Source organism: Corylus avellana, chromosome 9 (genome assembly GCF_965113065.1).
Source record: "Corylus avellana chromosome 9, dhCorAvel1.hap1.2, whole genome shotgun sequence".
NCBI classification, from domain to species: Eukaryota; Viridiplantae; Streptophyta; class Magnoliopsida; order Fagales; family Betulaceae; genus Corylus; species Corylus avellana.
Genome location: NC_142498.1, coordinates 8,810,902 through 8,833,114, shown reverse-complemented (window position 1 = coordinate 8,833,114; position 22,213 = coordinate 8,810,902). Strand labels below are relative to the sequence as shown.

The following is a 22,213-nucleotide window of genomic DNA, read 5'->3' as shown; positions in this document are numbered from 1 at the left end:
AACTGTCTAAACTCTAGACAAACTCCTCCAACTTGGAATCTCTAATCACAACTGCATAATTACCTTGACCTTCCATTCCTGCAAACATTACAAAAACTATGAAGTAGTGAGTTAATTAATCTCGATAATATAAATCATTGTTGAATCATATATATCAAAAGGCCAAACAAGTTATAAAACCACAAGAATCCATATTATTGGTTATCAATATCATACTCAGTAAGTAAGAATACTTACTGTGAGTTACAAGAACGAATCATCAAAAGTAATTACTTGTCGAAACTCATTCTGCTGCAATTGATCATTACCCACAAATTTCACAATCATTGTCCCTCTCTCTCTCCCAAACTCTCTTTCTCACCTTCTCTCTCAATCTCCTTTCTCTGATTTCATCTCAATCTCTCTATGTGGTTATAAAGGGAAATGAAGATAAAAAGATATTTATAATGGGTAGGGAGATGTACGTGTGTGAGAGGAGCAAGGTTGAAAGAAAGAAAAAATAGGAAGTGGGTTGGATTTCACTCCAATTTATTAAAAACAAATCTGATAAAATCCTAACTTCCATTAATATATATCACTCAAAACACATTAAATCAATCATCAATTATTATAATCATACTCCAAAATATATTAATAAATCTTCAATTGTCATATCTCTTAAATCACCCAATAAAAAATCGAAATATAATCTCTCATACAAAATCAAACCTCATGATGTAATAACCTCAAATCAATATTCATTCCTATAATATTCATAAGATCTAATAAATTCCTCGAGAATAAATATCATTACCTATATCAACAAATAAATATCTTCAAAATAAGACTTTTAAAATCTAGGGCGCTACCCACTTTAAATATTTTTTTATCTTTATTTTCCTTTATAACCACATAGAGAGATTGAGATAAAATCAGAGAAAGGAGATTGAGAGAGAAGGTGAGAAAGAGAGTTTGGGAGAGAGAGAGAGAGAGAGAGAGAGAGAGAGAGAGAGACAATGATTGTGAAATTTGTGGGTAATGATCAATTGCAGCAAAATGAGTTTCGACAAGTAATTACCTTTGATGATTCATTCCTATAACCCACAGTAAGTATTCTTACTTACTAAATATGATATTGATATCCAATAATATGGATTTTTGTGGTTTTATAACTTGTTTGGCCTTTCGATATATATGATTCAATAATGATTTATATTATCGGAATTAATTGACTCACTACTTCCCAGTTTTTGTAGTGCTTGCAGGAATGGAAAGTCAAGGTAATTATGCAGTCGTGATTAGAGATTCATACTTGAGATTTACAGAGATTCCAAGTTGGAGGAGTTTGTCTAGGAGTTTAGACAGTCGGATAGATTTGTATAAAGGCCTTGTTCGGCATAGCTTTGGGTATTTTTGTATAAAGAAAAGTATTTTAATGATATTGTTTCATATTGACAATTACAGTTTTTCTGTCGTGTGATATTATTTCAACGTAACACTCGATTTATTTACAAGATAAAAGAAGAGAAATATCGGGATATTACAAATGGTATCAAAACATTATCTAGCCTGAGATGGTGGAAACGTGCACAAGCCTATGAGGGTTACTAGTGGACATGTGTTTGGATGCCAAAAGTGTGTTTTATATTATAAGGGTGTTAATTAAGACGCCAAGAGATTTATAAGGGCCAAAAGTTAAAAGCCGAGAATGAAGAAATTCCCGGAGGATTGCCAACAATGACACTGGTGCCCAAGAAGAGTGCTTGTGATGTCTCACATCGCCTAGGTATGGAACATGTTATTGTATTTATTCTATGAATAGATTGAATTTAAGTTATATGATGACGTGGCCTTATATCATATGTGGTACCTATGTTTTTGGTGTCAGTGGACTGTAAAAAATAGTAAAAAAAAAAAAAAAAAATTTGTAGCTCCAATAATTCTTTTTTTTTTTTTTTTTTTTTTAAGTCACCCCTATTTAATGTAAGGGGTGGCTCAATAGCCAGTCAGAGGTGGCCGAACTACCCCCAAGGGCCAAATGAAAAAAAGTAATAATAATAATAAAAAAATTTAGGATAACTCCTCGTCCTTTGGTGAATTGATGATGATTATTGGCAATTTGGCAAGTAAAGAAGTAGTGCACGATGCAATAGTAATACGATTCTCTTAAAATGAGATCTTGTTTACTTTCATCTAGTGAACCATTCAAGAACGATAAATTCAATTTATCTAGAAGTGTTTTGGATAGCAAGTATAGATAAAAAAAAAATTAAAAAAAAAAAAAAAATTAAAGTTTATTAAGATTGGATTTTATAAATATAAATGCAATCAATTGGAATTGTTTCAAACCGACCTTAATTAATTAAGATTATAGGTGAAAATTAACATAAAGAAAATGGTTAAATTCACTTTATCACCCTGAAGTTTCAGGAGTTTTTCAATTCGAACCTCAATGTTTAAAAATTGGCAATGTACCCCCTAATGCTTCAAAAAATTTCAATTCAGACCTTCCGTTACTAATTTTTGTTTAATTGGATGGAAATCATTCCACGTGCGTCTCACGTGGAATTTTGATGCCCTTTATTCTAATTTTTCTCTCATTAAAACCTATGAAATTATGTAATTACCCTCAATTTCATAGGTTTTAATGAGAGTAATTACATAATTTCATAGGTTTTAATGATGGCAAAATTGGAATAGAGTGCATCAAAATCTCACGTGAGATGCACGTGGGATGATTTATGTCCAATTAGATGAAAATTAGTAACGGAGGGTTTGAATTAAAATTTTTTAAAACATTAGGGGGGTACATTACCAATTTTTAAACATTGAGGTTCAAACTGAAAAACTCATGAAACTTCAGGGGGTAAAGTGAACTTTTCCCTAAAGAAAATCTAAAAAATATTTATCTTTGGCTATTGTTATTTAAATTCTTGAATTAAAGAACTAAGATTTGAATGCTTTTGAATTTGAAATCTTAGAATTAATCGTAGAAGCTTCACAATATATTAGAGAGTGATAGATAAAAATTTTTGATCTCTCCGTTTCTCATGTTAAAATTGTGACCGAATCGACCGATAAATATCATAAATATCATAATTTTCAATAACTTGTAACTTATTCAGCTTTACCTTTTTTTTAATATATATATATATAATGTGATGCTATCTCACCGTACATATTATTAGAGGTGTCAACCCGGTCCTGGTTCCTGGTTTTTGGTCAAAACCGGGGGTACCCCGGTTCTTGGTTGTGGGCAATCGAAACCAGGAACCGGGTCCCAGTTACTGGTTGCCTTCGGTTTGTATCCAGTTCGGTAACCGGTCTTTTACGAAAAAAAAAATTTAAAACAAGTTTAATATATATACACACCTGGTTCCGGTTTCCTGGTTATAACCGGGTGCCAAAAACCGGGATCGAAACCGGGGTCCATGGTTTTTGGTTTTTTGCAATCGAAACCGGAATCGGCTCCCCGATTTCCCGGTTCCGGCTCCCCGATAATTTTTGACAACCCTACATATTATATAGCAGCTGGTGAAATAGAGTGTCATAGTCAAATGGCACTCAAAGTACAACCCACTAAAGAAGGGATTCGGATTCAAGACAACTTTCTTTGATGATTCATGTTTCCGGCAAAAAAAAACAAAAACAGAAGAAAGAAATTTTCTCTATACCAGTCTGAATGAAATATTTTTCAACCCATTTAAAATAGTGCCACGTAATATTTAAAAGACGCATTAAATTTAGTCTAAGTTAGTAAGCTGCTATTAATGACGTTAAGAATTTAATGTGCATTTTAAATATTTATAGACACTTAGCACTAAAAGGTAGTTTGATGGGGTCGTAATGTAAAGTTGGTAGTTGATGGGGGTATATGGTAATCGAGTGGTAATTTATGGGGAGAAAGGATAATTACCCCATTTTCTTTAAAATTGTAGATTCTCAAATTACGCAATTTTGGCCGTTTTTAGGCATCGAAACGTTTGAAAATGTCACATATTAAAAATATGATACATTTCAGTTGAGAATTGAGTATATTTTCATCACGTTTTTCCTCTATATGTTGTAAACAAGTTTGACCTAAAAATTGTCTTTTGATTTTATGAAAAATAAGAGTCTCTACAAAAGTGAAGATTAACTATTTTGAAGGGTAATTTTTTTTTTAGTTGCCTTGATAATATGCCACATTTTTAATATGTAGCATTTTTCAAGAATTTTGATATCTGAAAACAGCCTAAATCACGTAATTTTAGAATATACAATTTTAAAGAAATTGTAGGAGATCCTAGACTAAGTATCTAGTAAAAAAAAAAAAAATTGAACGAATTATCTTTTCATTGATATAACAATCAAATGGGGCAAAATGCTCGGTACAATGCCAAATATATAATTTGGAATTTTCACAAGTCAAACATTATCTATGACATACACAATAGCCTCTCGAACTACTGTAAGACAATATCTATGAAAAGTCACTATTTCACCTTTGTCATTCAGTCTGTGGTTTATTCCCAAAAAAAGAACCATAAGAAAATAGAAGACCGACCGGAAACTAATTTTGTTATGCCTAAAAATTCGTGAAAACAAAACCTAAGAAAACGAATAAAACTCCACCCTATAGATTGTTACTAAAAGCAGATCTAGAGAGTGCATTCTTATTTAAAAATAACAAAAATATAATAACAAAAACCCAACACACCCTCACGCATTCCACACGCTATGCACCATTAAAAAGCACTCCAAGGATCATTGACACACACGCCCTAAGAGCATCTCCAGCAATAAAGTTAGTTTAGCGACTCAAAAACTCCTATCTTTTATTTTTGCTACTTATTTGCTCTCGAGTTAACAAGTTATTCTCTTTAAATAATAGTTTTTAATATTTTTTTATTTTATTTTTTCAATTTTCTCTCTCACACTCTTACACGCACGCAGGCTTGGAACCAAATTCAGCTTGGCCTTTTCTCTCTCTCACTCTCACTCTCACTCACGGCCTTCTATCTGAACAGAGGAAGTGGGTTTGGGTCAAAAGGGTCCTCTTGTATGGCGTTGGAGAAGAGCAAATTCGCTATGGTGCTGGTGATGCTGGTGGCGCTGTCGCTTGCGACCTCCAACGTGGGCCATGATGTGCACTCGACAAATGAAGGTCGGGAGTACGATGGTGGGTCGATTGGGTCTTCCTGTCTTGACTGGGATCTGATTTTATGCATTTTTTTTCTCTTCAATCGGGTCTGTTGATTTCTTCTTATGCATTTCTTTTTGTTGTTGGGAATTGATTTGATCGACTTTCGCTTTGGTTTTGGTTTTGGTTTGATTTTAGGCGTATGGTTTGAGTGAAGGAATTGCTTGGTTCAGTGCCTCTTTCCCGGAGAAGTTTGGCTCGGTTAAGTGAAGGGCGAGAGGGATAATAGGGAGAGGGAGGGGGAGAGAGAGGAGAAAGAAAGAGAAGATAATAAAAAATGTTTAGAAGTTGCTAGAGTTTAAGTTTAATGTAGCAAATTTTAAGAAAATTGCTATTCTAGAAAGACTTACTGGAGCACCAAAATTACTAAATTTAACTTGAAATTTAGTTTAAAAGCCATGCTAGAGATGCTCTAATTGATCTATGGTGGAGTGGAGGCAAGAAAAGGGAGGGGAAGGGGGAAAGAGAAATGGGGTGAGGAGTTAACTCCCTCCCCGCAATCTGCTATGCTCTCCGTGAAGCTCTTTCTAGGGTTTTGAGTATCTAATAATTATACTTGCATCATATAATCATATGATCACATGGTAATGTTAAATCTAGGGATCCGTTTGATTTGTGGAATAGATCCCTAAAATAGAATGGCTATTCATATGAAATAGTCATTCCTCTAAAAAAAAATGAGAAGAATACTATTCCTAAGGACAATGACAAGATTTTCCAAGAAAAAAATCTTCTTAAATTTTTTTTTTTTTTTTAAAAAAAAAAAAATTAAAATTAAAAGCAAAAAATCATGAGGGTGGCTGACCACCCCAATGGGTGGTGCGGCCACCCCCAAGGCCATCAGGGGTGGCCTAGCCACCCCGACCTCCAGGGGTGGTCGCAGCCACCCATTGGGGTGGTTGACCACCACACGAGGGTGGCACCATGACGAGGTCCTCTGGTGGTGGCCGCCCCTAGTGCATGATGTGGGTGGTCGACCACCCATTGGGGTGGTTGACCACCACACGTTTAGTCTTGTTTATTTATTTTTTTATTTTTTATCTTTTTTTTTATTTTTTTTATTTTAAATTTGAGTTTTAGAAAAATTAGAAATCAAATGAGCTTTTTAGAAATTTTAGTTTAATCTCAATTATGAAATGTATTGCTATCAAACTAAAAAATTAGAATAATTATTTCATTTCATCCTCTTCTATTTCCAGTAATACATATTCTTTTTCTTACACATTCCACAAACCAAACGAGGCCTAAGTATTATTGTTAAAATTTAGATTATATATATGCTTCAACTAATCAACAAACATCAGTAAGGATACCAAGCATGTCGTGACACACACGCTTTATGATTTTCCGTTGGCAACGGGCTTTTGTTTCTAATTTTCTATGAAAATCAATGCAATCAGGCCATCACATTGTCATTCATATGCAATAGGGTAAGCATGGAAAGCAAGAACCAGAAAACAAAATGTCCATATTCAAGTCATGAAAAATAAAAACCTTTTTTTTCCCTTCTCCCTTCTCAAAGGCATATCGCAAACAAAGTCTAACCACATGAAGCCTACCAAAAACAGGACTTAGGAAAAACTAAAGAAGAAAAAAAAAGAAAAAGAAACATGCAATAGGAATGGAGATGTTGCTCAAAGGCCCCAAATGGAGCAGTAAGGAATTTAAAATTCCGTTGTATTGGGGCAACAAAGAAGGAAATTAAAAACTGTTTGTTGTATTGTTATAAGAGGCTAAAATATTATTTCTTCCTTAATCCCAAAACACGTTAATGTGTTGTTCATTTGCATAAGTTAGCCGCGATTAAGCTCTAAGTGCATATGGATCCTCAGAGACTAGCAGTATTTCTTTCATCAGTCCAAGGTTTTTTCAACTTACTCCACCTTCTTGCTATCATTGGCATCACTGCTTTCTTGGGATGAATTTGCAGTCTTAGACTCGTCAAACTCCAACAACTGCACAGTATGACAGAAGACCAGTATCTAATCAGCCAAATATTGCTTACAAAGATTGCAGGCCACAACTGCAGCCAAAGTTATTAAACAAACATGATCTAAATGATATTGATAGGCTTTAGATAGTTAATATGAGCAATTACATCCCAACAAATCCACACAAGCCTTAGATTTATGTTTCTCAATATTATGATTTTAACTTGTTTCTTCAGCACACCAAATTGTTTTAAGCAGTATGATTTCATCTATTATTTAGGGATACAAAGTTATATAGCACTCTGTTGGCCATGTTTTGCAACCAGATGCAGAGGATGAGAGATACCAATCTTGAATTCCTAACAACAATTGTTATTAATCCCCTGAAAGAAATATGCAGAAAAGACGATTATCAACTCTCTCTCTCTCCTTTCTTTGCTTTTTCTTTATTAACCAAGAGGCCTTTAACCTATAATATGCAACAACATAGCCTGGCATGTCTTAGGTTCAGAAAAAATAGTTATATAGCATTCTGTTGGCCTCCTGGATGGTTCCGTTGGTCACAGGCTACATTTTTCATGGTTGACAAAGGAAAATTTATCATTCTATTTAACATATATGCAATATTAATTACAGTAATAGCATAGAATGAGAAAATCAGTGCAGATAACAGAAAATATAAGGGTGATGAACAAACCGGTTTGACTTCACCATTCCATATGCAATGAGCAGCCAAAAATCCAATAACAGCAGGTACAATATACAAAAGTGCAGGCTGAAAAGTATAGTAGGAGAAACAGTGAGGATCAAGCAGTAAAATGAAGTGAGGGAATATTATCCGACATGTATTTTATGAATATGAATACAATAATGAGGATCGGGCAATAGTCACCTGTGCAGCCTGAAACCAGTTCATGACAATAATTGTAAGAACCAAACCGGCACCATATCCGATAAAAGCACTCTTAAAATACTGGCTGTCTTTCCCTCTAGACACATCAAATCGCAAAGCCAACGCTACGAAAATACCTGAAGGAGAAAAGCAAATATTACATTGCACAATACATATTGGTGAAATATGTACAAATTCACAATTTTTTTTTTTTTTTTGACATGTTCACAATTAAACAGCTGCCAAAGAAAAAAAAAAAAAAACTGCCAAAGATCAACTCTAAAATCTGATCCAAAGAATATGTAGCTGTGGTACAGGAGTCATTTCCAGTCTTCATATTTGTTTCCAAAGGGATCATCCTATCTAATACCAATTCATCAGCAATATTTTCCATGACCTATCCAACTTGTCCATAATGCCAGAAGAAAATTTGAATGAAAAAGGGTGAAGATGTGTCAAAATGTTTTTGTTCACCCAGAGAGAAGTGCATTGAGTAGACAAACTCAACTTCTCCTCAACTTGATGAAATCAGTAGTTGAAAAGCTTCTGATTGACAAAATCCATCCACCAACCAAATAATAAATTACTAAAAAGCAGAGAGGGAAAGAGAGTAAAGTAAACTATGTCATACTGGTAACAAGGGGTCTACAAAATGTACTATTAGAAGAGGAAGGTGCCCAGAAATTTGATAAATGTGCAATAAAAGTTTAAGGGAGAAATTTCTGCGAAGTTTAACAATAAGTTCCATGTGTGCCTTGATGTTAGCTGCAAATGTAACGTGCAAGGTCCACAGCAGCAATGAATATGTCCCTCTGATTTCCAATAGGCCAACACTCAGGACCCTTTAGTGTCTTTACTAGCAAAATCACAAACAAATGAACAGACGAATGTAAACTTCACAGAAAGACAAAGCAGGCGATAAAGGTCTCAAACTTACCGGGTATTACAATATCACCAAGTCCAAGCATGGAAAATGGTCGAGCAGAATCTGCTGTAGGGAACAAAAGCTGCAGAAGAATTGAATAACTTGAACAATTAGAATGATAGACAGCATCAACTCTTAGTAACAGAATTGTGGAATGCAACATGCAGAATTCAAGAGATAAAAAAGAACTTTAACAGCGCATTTACATTTCAATTTACTTAGATTGCTCACCTTTATAGGAGCATCAAAAGATTTTGCAACACTGACCATCACTGGTGTGAAGAAAACCCAGAAAATATCATATACAAAAAGTCCAGCCTGCAAGGGTTGAGGATGGGAAAAAATTAAATATATACAGGAAATTAAACTGAGCACATTAGCTGCATGCTAGGTACCAAACATCTTGACAATGTCAAACAACGGCAATATAAAACATGTTCTTCATATATTATATTCGGGATCTTCAAATATTTTCGGAAGCTCAAGTTAAATACATTAATTACAAAGAGAAGGAAGATAAATAGGCAACAATGCAGTAATCATGTAAGTATGAGACAAATTCTGGATCTGATATATTAGGTGTCAAAGAGATATCCACCAATGAAGAAAGAGAGTAAGAGGGACATTTCTAGCAACAAATGATCAAACGAAACACTATTCAATGTATCATCTTTTAGGTTCTTACAGCAAGAAAAATTTCCTTTAGTTTGAATCTAAGCATTTTGCAGCTAAGTATACATTAACAGAAGAATGTCATGCACTGACATGAAAAGGAAAGAGTTTCACATTCTACTTTAGAAAGGAAGGGTTAGGGATACAATTGTACTGAAACTAGAAAAGTATGCTCCATGGCAACAAAAATAGGGGGAAAAAGGTGGTCCCAGCAGTTGCAGTGCTAGTGTTGGCAGAGGGAGACAGCAGGCAGTGTAATCACCGCATATAAAGTACGGAAGTAAAATCTATTGCTACAGTGGTGGTTGTGGTGGTAGTGGAGAGAGTGAACATAACTATTGATCCTTTCAAGAAAACAGAATCGACATCAACCAATGAGCTTTAGCTCTAATGGTACTTCCTCCCTTTGTAGCAAGGTGGAGGTTGAGGTTGTGGGTTCATGTCCCACCGAGTGCGCAACTTACCAATCAGAAAAACAAAATTGACAGCAAGTCAAGTATATGGGGAAACCTATTCAAGAACACCATTGGAGCAAGACTTGACTATCTAAAGAACCAATAAAAGATAAGTAACAGCAAGCTTTAGGTTTGCCATTCTGCTATGGGCCTAAAATCAAGCTACACTCATATTTGTTCAGGCTCATGAGTTGAAAACTGAGTCACCATGTATATTCAGGCTTGGCTTGTTTTCCAACAGAGCCTGAAAAGATAGGGATCAAGTTGCTTATATAAACAAGCTGAGCCTAGCACCGAAGCTGCAAAGCTCATTTGCATGCCTAACAGCAACAGATCTTAAAAACAAGATATTTGCAAAAATGGTCATTCAATTTGGGGGAGTACAAAGACTACTACCCATAGAGATAAATGACTGATATGCATATTTACATATATAAGTGTGGGGTGCGTGTACATATGTATGTGCATAAATACACATAAATAGAAATCAAACAATCTATAACGTCAAAATAACTCTTATTACAATAAAAAGTACTTCTAAAGGGAATAATTATAATAAAATCAATAAGTCCCACTTCTTACCAAGAGGATGGCACCAGTCTTGAAAGAGCCAAGAGAAAGCATTTCAATTCCCTGCAAATAAAAAAAAAATGAAATCTTTCAAATCATAGTACTCAGTAACTACATTATACATGAAACAAAAATGGATTGACTAAATATTCTACATAAACACAGTGCATAAAAGCATCTCAATGACATTTTTCGAACACCAGTTACGGACTTAAAGATTGCAACAAAAATGTGAATCATATCAGGAAAATGAATCAGTGTAGGAACCCATATGACACCATTCACTTGAATGCCTAACATTAGTGGGAGAGAAACAAGAAAAATAATCAAACAAAATTCTTAAAGAGCATTAGTTTCACGATAACTAAAGCATGTGCCGGATACTCCCTCTCTTTTTAGGTGGTTTCTTATTTCCTTCTCAAGTTAAAACAAATCCATGACAGGAACTAAAATATACATCTCACCAAGCTATAATAACTAGATTAGTTCCCAAAGAATACTAGAAGTGTAAATGCTCCAAACAATCAAGAAATGATGGGGGATTAACAAAATTCCTCACCATTAGAGCTCATAGTTATAGAATTAAATATAAAAACATTAAGTGCATGAAATTGTCAATCATAAATTACAGTACAAAAGGAATAGATAATTTTCCAAAAAACAAAACATTCAAATAGATAACAGCAGGATCATTTGTGCTAAATAAAGACATACAGGTATCATTTAGAAGGAAGCTAGCAAACCTGAATGCAGAAAGCAAGCCCCAATATGTTGTTAGCTAGCCAATGCTTCTGCATAGCATACCATGCACAGAAAAAGGTTCCAGGGATAGCAGCAACGATCTGAGACCTTGTGAACTCAATGTCCAAAGCTGTGTAAGAAAGGTGTAAGGAAAAATATCATTCTGCATAATACAAGCAAGATAATGTCAACTAGACCAAATGAAAACTCAGAGAAGGAGAAAACCAGTGAAACTGCCTTCACAAATGGCAGACGTGTCAAAGAACAAGAAAAATCATCATGCACTTGACCAAGAAGTGGCACATAGAAGTTAAAAAAAAGTGTTAGAAGAAGCAGCTGTTCAGACTCAACCAAGCAAATGCATTAAATTCATAGAACAGCAAGGTGCCCAGCAAATGTAGTATTTCAGAAAGCATATCATTACACTTCAAGCAATTATTTTCATTTCTCTTTGCTGAATATGTTAAAGGTAGTATCAAATAGAAACACAGTTGAAGTTTGGAAAAGCCTAAGAGGCCTTTTTTAAGCCACATATTACAAGGGACATTACTAACTACCACGCCTCATGAAACAAAAGTCACTAATTCAAATCTCTCGTTTCCCTCCTTAAGACCAATAACTTAAAAAAAAAAAAAAAAAAAAAGGCATATTATACAAGGGACATTAATGATGCTAAGTAAACAGAACTCTATTCTCCATCTCAGCTCATGCTTTCTCTGCCTATCTTTCTTATTTCAAGATCAAGAATGGCTCCAATATATTGGAAGAATGCAAATAAAAGGTACAGAAAGATTAGCCCAGCCCATAGGGTTGCATATGCAAGATGAAACTCTTGAGATATTAGTACAATTTAAGCCCTTTAATTTAAACTAGCAAAACTTTCCATCTCTGAAATAAAATAAAAGCCAACCAAGAAAAATTGAGCAAAAACTGCTCTAAAAAAATGCTGCAATCCATCATAAAACCAAAAACCAGTTACCACTTGCTAAATATCTAAACCAACTGCAGAATAACAATATGACAGCACTGCCAAATATCTATCAGAGTGCAGTAGTAAAATATTTAATTGAAAAATATAGGCATCAATTTACTAGTGGAAATAACAGACTAGAGCAGATATAACAAAATAGAATGGATGTAAGAGTTCACAGAAAAAAGATTCACACCAAGAATCAGAATAATAATTAGAATATAATAAAAACAATGGACATCACATACAACGGAAATATGGGAAATGCCAGGTGATAACGTCCTGATTCCAATGCTCAGGCAAAAAACGTTTGATAGCAGGTAACAATGTTGCCCTGCCAAAGAGAAAGAAAGAATATATGAGATAATGAAGCAGACAAATAGAAATCAGTTCCAATTGAGTATTTAAGTTATTATAAATAACAATAATCCCATACGGAAATAACATACGAAAGAGCAACGATCCCAAGCACAATGAAGTAGCACGTCAATACAGCATTAACCAAGTCCTTAGATAGAAACTTAAAAAGAAGAAATAGGGATAACAGCATTGCACTCCCAACAAAAGGGAACCGCATGGCATGCTCATTAGACATTGTCTCCTGCATAAATATACATTACATGTTTCAGGAAAGATTGGTTGGGAGTCCTTAAGCAAAAAAGAAAAAAGAAAAAGAACATAGATGTAGAAGATGATGAACATTCGAGCTGCTTTACTTACAGAAGGTGGAGTTGGCTTGACAGATCTATAGCAACCCACATAAACTGTGAGGCAGGCAGTCAAAATAACATTTAGGTTTGGATCTACCTTCACAACAAGTGGTGCTAAAGTTAACCCTGCATTCAAAAAGCAATGTAAATTAACTCTGGTCAAGCTCCAAATCTCCAGGGCAGTTTTTACAGGAAAATACAACTCACGCAGGTGACCCTTGCCCAGTCTCCAACCCATGTTAATGGTGACAAGAGATGCCATTTGGTCCAAAGACCACTGGATCAGTAACTCAAGAACATTAGAAATACGCTACCACATAGAACTCATAATAGGATATAGAATTTGCAGCAACACTGCCGGGACAATGGCTACCACATAACACTCATTTAATATATATATACACATAAGAATTGCTATAGCACTTGCTGCACTTGACTCAACAAGCATAGGAGGTTTAGAAAGTAAGTGTCTTGAATGATTAATGACTACCAACTGCTACCAATACAGCAACCAGGAATCAAATGCAGATAGAGATAGGTTCACAGCCAACGTGACACAAGCATGGAGATAGGATCCACTGCCAACTTTTTCTATGTAATATTCCAATTTGTAAGATAGCTCCTTTATCTAAACCAAACAGCGGTATCTGTTAATAGGTGTAGTCAAAGTGGACAAAGAAACCAAAGGGATACGTACATGAAACAAAATTAAAAGACCAAGGGAAAAATGAAAACTTCTAACCTTAATAGAACAACATCACAAGCTAACTAATCTCCAAAATGTCCAGAGAATGGTTATTCTAAGCAAACATTATTCTGCAATTAAACTGATAATTCCAACAAGAAAAAATCTTTCTGAAAATTTGCTAAGTGATAAAACAAGTTTTATCAAGTTAAATGGTCACAACACAGAAGGTAAGAATATATTAAGGAATAAATAGCAGATATGTCAAACCATTTGGGAGAGAAGCCCAGGAAAAAGAAGCACGTTAGATATTAGGCACTCAAATGAAAAGTTGAGCAATAAGGGTGAATCCAAATAGGTCCCAATTTGTACTATTATAAGAAAACAGCAACCAATTCAGATAGATGAAGAAAACCAGCGTAATTTTCAATTTGGTAATATAACTTTACGCACACTCGAGGCAACACTTCAAGCACCCAATTAACAAAAGTTGCCACTGCGAAGTAATTGGTAGAGCTGAACAAATGAAAAGGTGAGGAGGGAGGGCTACATCTAAAATTTTTAATTTTACCACATTAGCAAATTTTTTAAAGAAAACTCAGAACAGGGGCATCTAAACCACATAAATGCATAAACTTAAGTTAGCATATAGACGAGTTAACACACAAAACACAATTTTTCAAGAAAAATACCATGTCAAGTTCTTAAGAAATGTATTCAATCCAAGTACCATTAAAATTTCTAATTTTACCCAATGCGCGATCAGCCCTGGGAGCTGCTTTCACGAAAGTTTGAACCAACACCAAAAAATATTAACATTTAAAATAAAGCAACGCACCATTCCAACAAATCGAATCTCACTAACACCACAAAACAGCAAATGTAAAAGCTAACCTGCTAAAGCTACATTCGCAATTCGCTCAACGTTCTTCATTTCTATCTTATTCTAATTACAAGCTTCACTAAAACTCTCGCTGAATCAAATCAAAATTTTCCCGAAATGGCTTCCTCCGCGATCACAAACCTACATAAAATGAATCGAAAATGCCAAAGGATTAGTCAGATTTATCTCAATTGCGCCCAAAATAATTGAATTTCGCAACGTAGAAACAGAATTTCAATGTTTGAACCAAAAATGTATAAAAAATGGAAATTGGAATATAAAACAAAGAAAAAAAATTCTCGTAGCATAAAGAAAATCAGTACTATTCATCTGCGGCACAGATATCTTCCACCGGTTTGCTTTCGGAGAGGGCGTCGGAGAGAGAGATTTCGATGCCGTGCAGAGTTAGGGTTTTAACTAATGAATTGGGGTCCTTGACGATCGACTTGACTCTTCGTAAGCGAGCCACGCAGCATGAGGTCTGATATCCAATCACATTTAGCCATGTCAGCCTGTTTCGAGGGGTGACGTCCTAGTAAAACAGCACCTTGAACGTAATTGGGAAAGGTTTGCGTCGCAGATTGGTTATAATTAAATTTTTGAGATACTTATCTTCGTCCATGATCTCTTCATAAGTATAAAGCAATATGTAATTTATTCTAAAATTTATTGTCAATTTCAAATTAAAACTTTAATTTGAACGGATATTTGAAATTGAGAGGAGTCGGTAAGCGTCTTTAAGAGGGGTAAAAACCGTAAAATTGTCCAAAAAATTAAAATAACTATTTTACTCCTCTTAAAAATACTAACCTGATCCTCTCCATTTTCAAATAAAATGCAGAGGATCCTAATCCGTTAATTTTGGGGGTGAAAATGCGGGTGAATAATAACCACCCGCATCCACACTTAAACGCAATCTGCTATCTACTATCCGCATATGCGAATGCGGATAACATTCTTATATATATATATATATATATATATATATATATATATATTAATTTATGTTTGTCGGATTTGTAATTTATGTTTATTATATTTGCTAGATTTGTAATGCTGTTGGATTTTACTTTTAAAAAACTATTTTAATTTGTTATGATTAATTGCCTTATATGTTCTTCCTTTATTAATATTACTTTCAAATGTTTTTTCTTGTTAACAACTAAGGCAATTATAGATTTACTAGAAGCTAAATATTAAATAATGTATGTAATAAAAATTTATTGGCAAAATGATTAGAAAGTGTAATATGAATAATGGGTTTAGCTAGCCTGCGGTAGACCAAACTACAGCATATCTACGATAGTTTGGTCTACCACTAGGATTTTTTCTAAGGATTTTTTAACTCTTAGAAGGGTAAAGTATATTATAATAATAATAAGAATAATAATAACAAAAAAAAAAAAAAAAACTTTGTCTCTCTCTTTTCACTTCCTCCTCTCTCCCCCCACCCCACACGCTGCTCTCCCATGAATGCTACCCTCCCCCGTCTCCCAGCCAAGCACTGCTGCCCACCGGCAAGCAATGACGTCGGCCACCGCCCACCATCAGGTGACTTTCTCCGAAAATTAGTGTCAAAACAATTCTTTAGTTTGTTAGATTTGATGGTGAGGACAATATGATTTTGACGGGGAGTAGAAATCTTAATTCACAAATCTCTTTCCTTGACAAAATGACCAATCTTTCTTTGACAAAACGACCAATCTTTTTCTCAAGATTTAATTGCAAAAATAAAAATTTAGAACTTATTTATTTATTTTTATGAATAAGAGATTTCATTAAAAACAAAGCTCAAAACAGAGCAACTCCTCAAACACAGTTACAAACCCTTACAAAGGGAACAATCAAAACAGGGAAAAACAAACCTAAAAGCCAACATTACAGAGTATAGCAGCAGGTAAATTCCACAAGAGCACAACATAAGATTCTCCCTAGTTCTAGAAAACCCTCTTTTCCCAATAAGTCTAGTCCTGACTTCCCACATAATTTGCTTCAAAAGCTGATCTTCAGTGCTTGGAGTACTAGCATGTCTAAGCTCATTTTTTGTGCGCCAAAGGTTATAAACAACAGAACCAAGCACGACATAACAAGCAATTAAGAGATTTTTTCCCTCAGCTATTACAGTCTAACTGCACAAGATCATCCTAGACCACAGGAGACATATCAATTCTGCAACGAAACATGCAAAATTTCCAGATTCTGGAACTAAAGCTACATTCAAAGAAAATATGATCACAAGTTTCCAGTTGGTTATGGCAGAAACAACACTAAACCTGTAAGAGCACTAGCAGCAGCACCCTAACCATTTTCCCTCAATTTTCAGAATAAAACTACTTTTTGATTTCCTATAAAATAAAAAATAAAATAAAAACTTCATAATAGATTCCCTTATTTTTTTCCTATATGAATTAAATACTATTTATTTTTATCATTGCAGCCAATGAGAGAGGAGAGAGGAGATAGAATTGTTGGGACATGTAAATGAGAGAGGAGAGAGGAGATAGAATTATTGGGACATGTAAATGAGAGAGGAGAGAGGAGATAGAATTGTTGGGACATGTAAATGAGAGAGGAGAGATAATGATTTGTTTATAATTTAATAAAGCATTGAGTATGTACAGTGTTTCCCAATGCTTTAGAAAACACTGTAGATACCATTTGGTGTAGGTTAAATATAGGGCTTTTGATGTGTGTGTTTTTTGTGTTTTTTTTGAAATTTTTCCTAAGCATAGGGAAGAGAATGGCATATAGGGCATCTGCTGCTAGCTCTCACGCCCGCAAAATTAGCCTTGGCTAACTTGGCAGTGTTACTGACAATTACTTCAATAAAACTAACTTGTGGCTAAATGAGGAATTGCCCCTCTAAGCATTATTAGAGTTAATGCATAGGAATGTGATATAAATCTGAGAAAACTATTAAATCATGAAATATACAAGTATATCCCTCGAAATTAAGACATTGAGCAATTAACAGTAATAATAAACAAACCTGTTGACGACATGGAGGTTTTAAGCAAAGTTCGTAATGGCAACTGGGCCACTCCTAGGTTCTAATGACAAGTTTTCTGAAAGGGTAATAACAGCGTAAGTCTAAAGACTTAGTAAGTAAACCTCACGACTATATATGATATGAGCCCACTGGAGCAAAATTAAATGTGCATTTTTGATACATATTCAAAGTGAGATGCTGTCTCCATTAATACACCATAAAAATAGTATTTTGGTTACCAGAGCGTGGTGTACTACCGGTGGCAGTCGCCCAAGTGTTTTAATGCAGAAAGAATAATGCTTTTATAGGTCACAACTCTCATGTATGGTCTACCCGAGATCTACCCGAGATATTACCCATTCTCAGCAGGGTTGGTGCTATCCCGAGGGACTTGTAATACAATGCCAGTGCCCTAGCCATTGTACGCTACCGTACATAACACTAGCGGCACGACCGAGTCTGACCTCGGGTGGCCCACACCGCTAATGATGTCCATCTTGTAGTGACCGTCCATTAAGGCTGAGCCGACCATGAAACAATCATTGGATCCAAGACCCACATAACGCACACACATTTGACCATAGAATGAAGTCTATATAGTAAGCCCATAACCATTATATCGCACGTACCGGTGTACCATGTCATACAATGCATCTTGTCAATCAATTTATTATGCAGTTACCGAGTAGTTACAAGAATGTAGACATGCTCATATCATACTCGTGGTCAGTCAATTGACATATCCCACGTTTTTAAGGAAAAAGGGGCGTAAGCATTTACTTACCTCGTACGCTCGCTTGAATTCTCCAACATTGCTGAATCTTGCTATAACGCAATACGTCACATTTTTATGCGCAATTCTAGAGGACTCTTACGAGTAAAATACTAAGCCTTATCTAACAAAAGGATTGCTAGGCTATAAAATACACACGAGTGGGGCTTAAGGGCTGGTGCCTGGCTTTCTGACCGTACGTCCGGGCTCGAGGGCGTATGCCCGGTTAGTGAATTAGGCCAGCTCCAAACTGTGTTTTAAGGCTTCTATAAAATCTATAGGCCACTATATCCCCTTCTAGGCTAAGGAATAAACACATGCAACATAAGAAAACTCAACATCATGCAGTACAAGGAATCAAAGAAGCTTTTGAAACTATTTTGAAAACATTTCTTGTTTTGTAAGTAAAAGAGTAAAGAGCTTAACATATCTTCTTATGAAAGCTCACAACATTTAAGAATGCAATAAAAACAGTAGTGAAAGCATGAAATGAGCAAGGAGTTACCTTGGAAATTGGCAAGAACGCACACAAATGCTTCCTTTCTTCTCAAATCACAAAACTCACAAAGATATTCACTCAAGGGGTTTTTAGAGGGCGATGGGGGTTAGGTATTTATAGGCCAGAAAAGCTAAGGATGCTACCAACTACTCTGAAAAGTAGCGGACATCTGGTACTATTGGGGCATGTATGGTACTATTTACTCAACGGTCCAAATGGTGCATCATACGTACAGGTATTATCCAGTGGTTTTTCCAAAAAGTAGCGTACGTCTGGGTGGTCCCCTATCGTACGTCCTTGTACTATTTGCTGGCATACGTACGGTGGTCCCCCCCTTACGTCCGGTAACCCTACCATACGTTCGGTCAGAAAGGGTTAGGCTTGGGTTTGTGCTTAAAAACGTTTAGGAGTTTTTAGGCTATAAGTGTGGGCTTAGGTTCTTTGTTATAAAACCGGGTCTTTCATAAATCCTTTAACCATTCCTTGTAGAAAATCTTTTAATAAAAACTATTGTTTTTATCAAGGTATTACAGAACCTCACCCTTATAACCCCATTTAAGTAACCTCTCACCTGTAAGAAGCCTATCCTTCATAGCAAGCCACAAGATAAAAGGACTGCTTAGGAATAGCAATAGGAAAACAGACCATCTTCCACCGTATAACCTCTGCACTATTCGTTCTAAGAGCTTCCCAAGTCTCTGAACTGACATAGATACCCTTCTTAGAAGCAGTCCAAATTGGTTTATCACAGTGGCCCATGCTAACTTCAGAGAGCCTAGCTTGAATTTCAAATAGAGCTTCTAATCTGGCTGGTCTCCAAAGTCAATCCCCATTACAAATGACAGAGGACAATTTGGCTTCAATATTACTTTGAGCATCATAGACAACTCTAAAACCATATTGCTCAATCAAAACTCTTGAAGGATGCCACAAATCCAGCCATAGATGGATGTTTTCCCCATTACCAACCTCAAACCTCAAGAAACTTTTGGTAATATCTCTCAGCTTCAAAAATTTTCTCCAACTCCAAGAACAATTCTGAGGAATGCCTACACTCCAAAAACTCTTTCTTTTCAAGAGGTTTTCTCTCACCCAGACAACCCAAATGGATCCAGACCTAGCAAAAATGCTCCAGATATGCCTTCACATAGAGGTTTGATTCCAAACTTCTAGCCTCTTCAACCCCAAACCTCCCTCCTTTTTAGGAAATCAAAGATCAGACCAAGAAACCTTAGCCTTAGCTACAGCTTCTTCTTTCCCATTCCAAAGAAACCTATTGAATTTTTGTTCAATAGCTTTAATAATCTTTTTAGGAAGAATGAAAATACCCAACCAATACACTTGTAGACTGTACAAAACAGAGGATAACAACTGGAGCCTGCTTGCATAAGAAAGATTCTTAGAAAGCCAAGAATCTATACGACTAGTAATTTTGTCTAGCAAAGCCCCACAATTAGTTGAAGAAAGCCTAGAGGAAATGAGAGGGACCCTAAGGTATCTTATAGGGAGATGACCTTCCTTCATCATTAACTCATCCAACAGAACATAATTCACTCTATTTGAAACTCCAGAACAATAGAAAGAACTTTTTGAAGGGTTAGCTTTCAAACCAGACAAATTCTCAAACTCAAGAAGAGCAGCCATGATAACATGTATAGAATTCAAGCTAGCTTCAGAAAAAATCAAGAGATCAGCTGCAAAACACAAATGAGTGAGCCTCATGCTCACACATTTAGGATGGAACCTAAAACCAGCATTACCACCAGTGCGATAAGCCATAATCCTAGAGAAGAACTCCATGGCTAGAACAAACAAATAAGGAGAAATAGGATCACATTGCCTCAGCCCATTTTTTCCTTTAAAATAGCGAACCAAAGTGCCATTGATGCAAACAGAAACTTTAGTAGAGGTAATACACTCCCTGATCCAACTCAAAAATCTACTAGGAAAACCAAAACAATGTAAATATTGAAGCATAAACTCCCAATTTGCAGAATCATAAGCCTTCATAAGATCAATCTTCAAGGTACATCTAGGATTCCCTTTTTCCTTATGATAACCTCTCACAAGTTCCTGAGCCAACAAAACATTTTCAGAGATACTCCTAGAATGAATGAAAGCAGATTGGTTCATGTCAACCATATCACCCAAAAAAGGCAGCATCCTATTTGAAAGAATCTTGGTAATGCACTTGTATATAACATTACAACAAGCAATAGGCCTGAAATCTCCCATAGCAAAAGGATTTACCTTCTTAGAAACCAAAGATAGAATAGTAGCATTCACTTCCTTTAGCAATAAACCAGAGGCAAAGAAACCTTTAATGGCAGCCACTACCTCTTGACCCACAATAGACCAAGTAGACTTAAAAAAATCTGCAGAAAATCCATCAGGACCAGTGGCCTTATTTGCTTTTATATGAAACAAAGTATCTTTGATTTCATTTGCAGAAACCTCATTCTCCAAAATGGCCGCATGATCAGAAGAGATAGCAACATGAATAAGCTGCCTAATTCAAGTTGCTTTTGCATCAGTGAATTGTAACTGATCTGTACCTATATGACCTCGCACTTGCAAACACTATATTGCAAATGACTCATGCGCTTGCGAGTACATTTATAACTCACAACACTAACCAATCTCCACAACGGATGGGACCAAGTGGTCATCCAAGAGACATAAAGTCATCCAACATATTATTAGACTCCGATATGCGAGGCCGGCTCGAAGACTTTTGACTCTCTGAGCTTTACCAACATGGTGAAGTCCCTACGCTTTTTAGGATTGGGTTACGTTCTTGATCCCTACAAGAACAAGAAGATTGGCTAAGGAGCAACATTTTCCATATAAGGGTCAAACACAAATGTAAAGCCTTGAACCTCATCATAGATAATGGCAGTGGCATGAATGTTATCTCACAAGAGGTAGTGTGTAAACTCAAATTACCATCAAAGGGGCACCCTAGGCCTTACAAGCTGAGCTGGGTTGATGACACATCCATACCGGTGAGACAAAGGTGTTTAATTGCTTTTTTGTTGGGTCGACATTATAAGGATATTGTATGGTGCGACGTGATCCCCATGAAGGTATGTCATGTCTTGCTGGGACGTCCATGGTTGTATGACAGGAAGGTGAAGTATGATGGGTATACAAACACATATGCATTCTTGTGTAATGGCAAGAAAATCATGCTCCAGCCCATGTGGATTCAAGAGCTTGAACAACTAACAGAAGAAAACAAAGGTACTCACAATGAGGAAGTTCACTCAAGCATGAAGGGGGTCCTGTTTACATGTTAATTACCAAACCCACCTAGGCCAATGAAGCTACAAGTTGGCCAAAAGAAATTCAAAAGCTC

At 35.7% G+C, this 22,213-nt stretch overlaps 1 protein-coding gene across 1 annotated transcript; it reads right to left on the bottom strand.

Annotated features, from left to right (window-relative positions):
* Window positions 1-6,753: 6,753 nt before the first annotated feature.
* Window positions 6,754-15,079, bottom strand: LOC132189329 (signal peptide peptidase). The gene is made up of 12 exons (XM_059604022.2): window positions 14,919-15,079; window positions 14,607-14,736; window positions 13,038-13,153; window positions 12,767-12,918; window positions 12,566-12,651; window positions 11,350-11,477; window positions 10,619-10,669; window positions 9,141-9,227; window positions 8,922-8,991; window positions 7,985-8,121; window positions 7,790-7,867; window positions 6,754-7,116 (listed from the first exon to the last, which is right to left on the bottom strand). Exons 2-12 carry the CDS (start codon window positions 14,644-14,646, stop codon window positions 7,036-7,038), a joined length of 1,026 nt encoding a protein of 341 aa, XP_059460005.2. The 5' UTR covers window positions 14,647-14,736; window positions 14,919-15,079; the 3' UTR covers window positions 6,754-7,035.
* Between the last annotated feature and the right edge of the window lie 7,134 nt (window positions 15,080-22,213).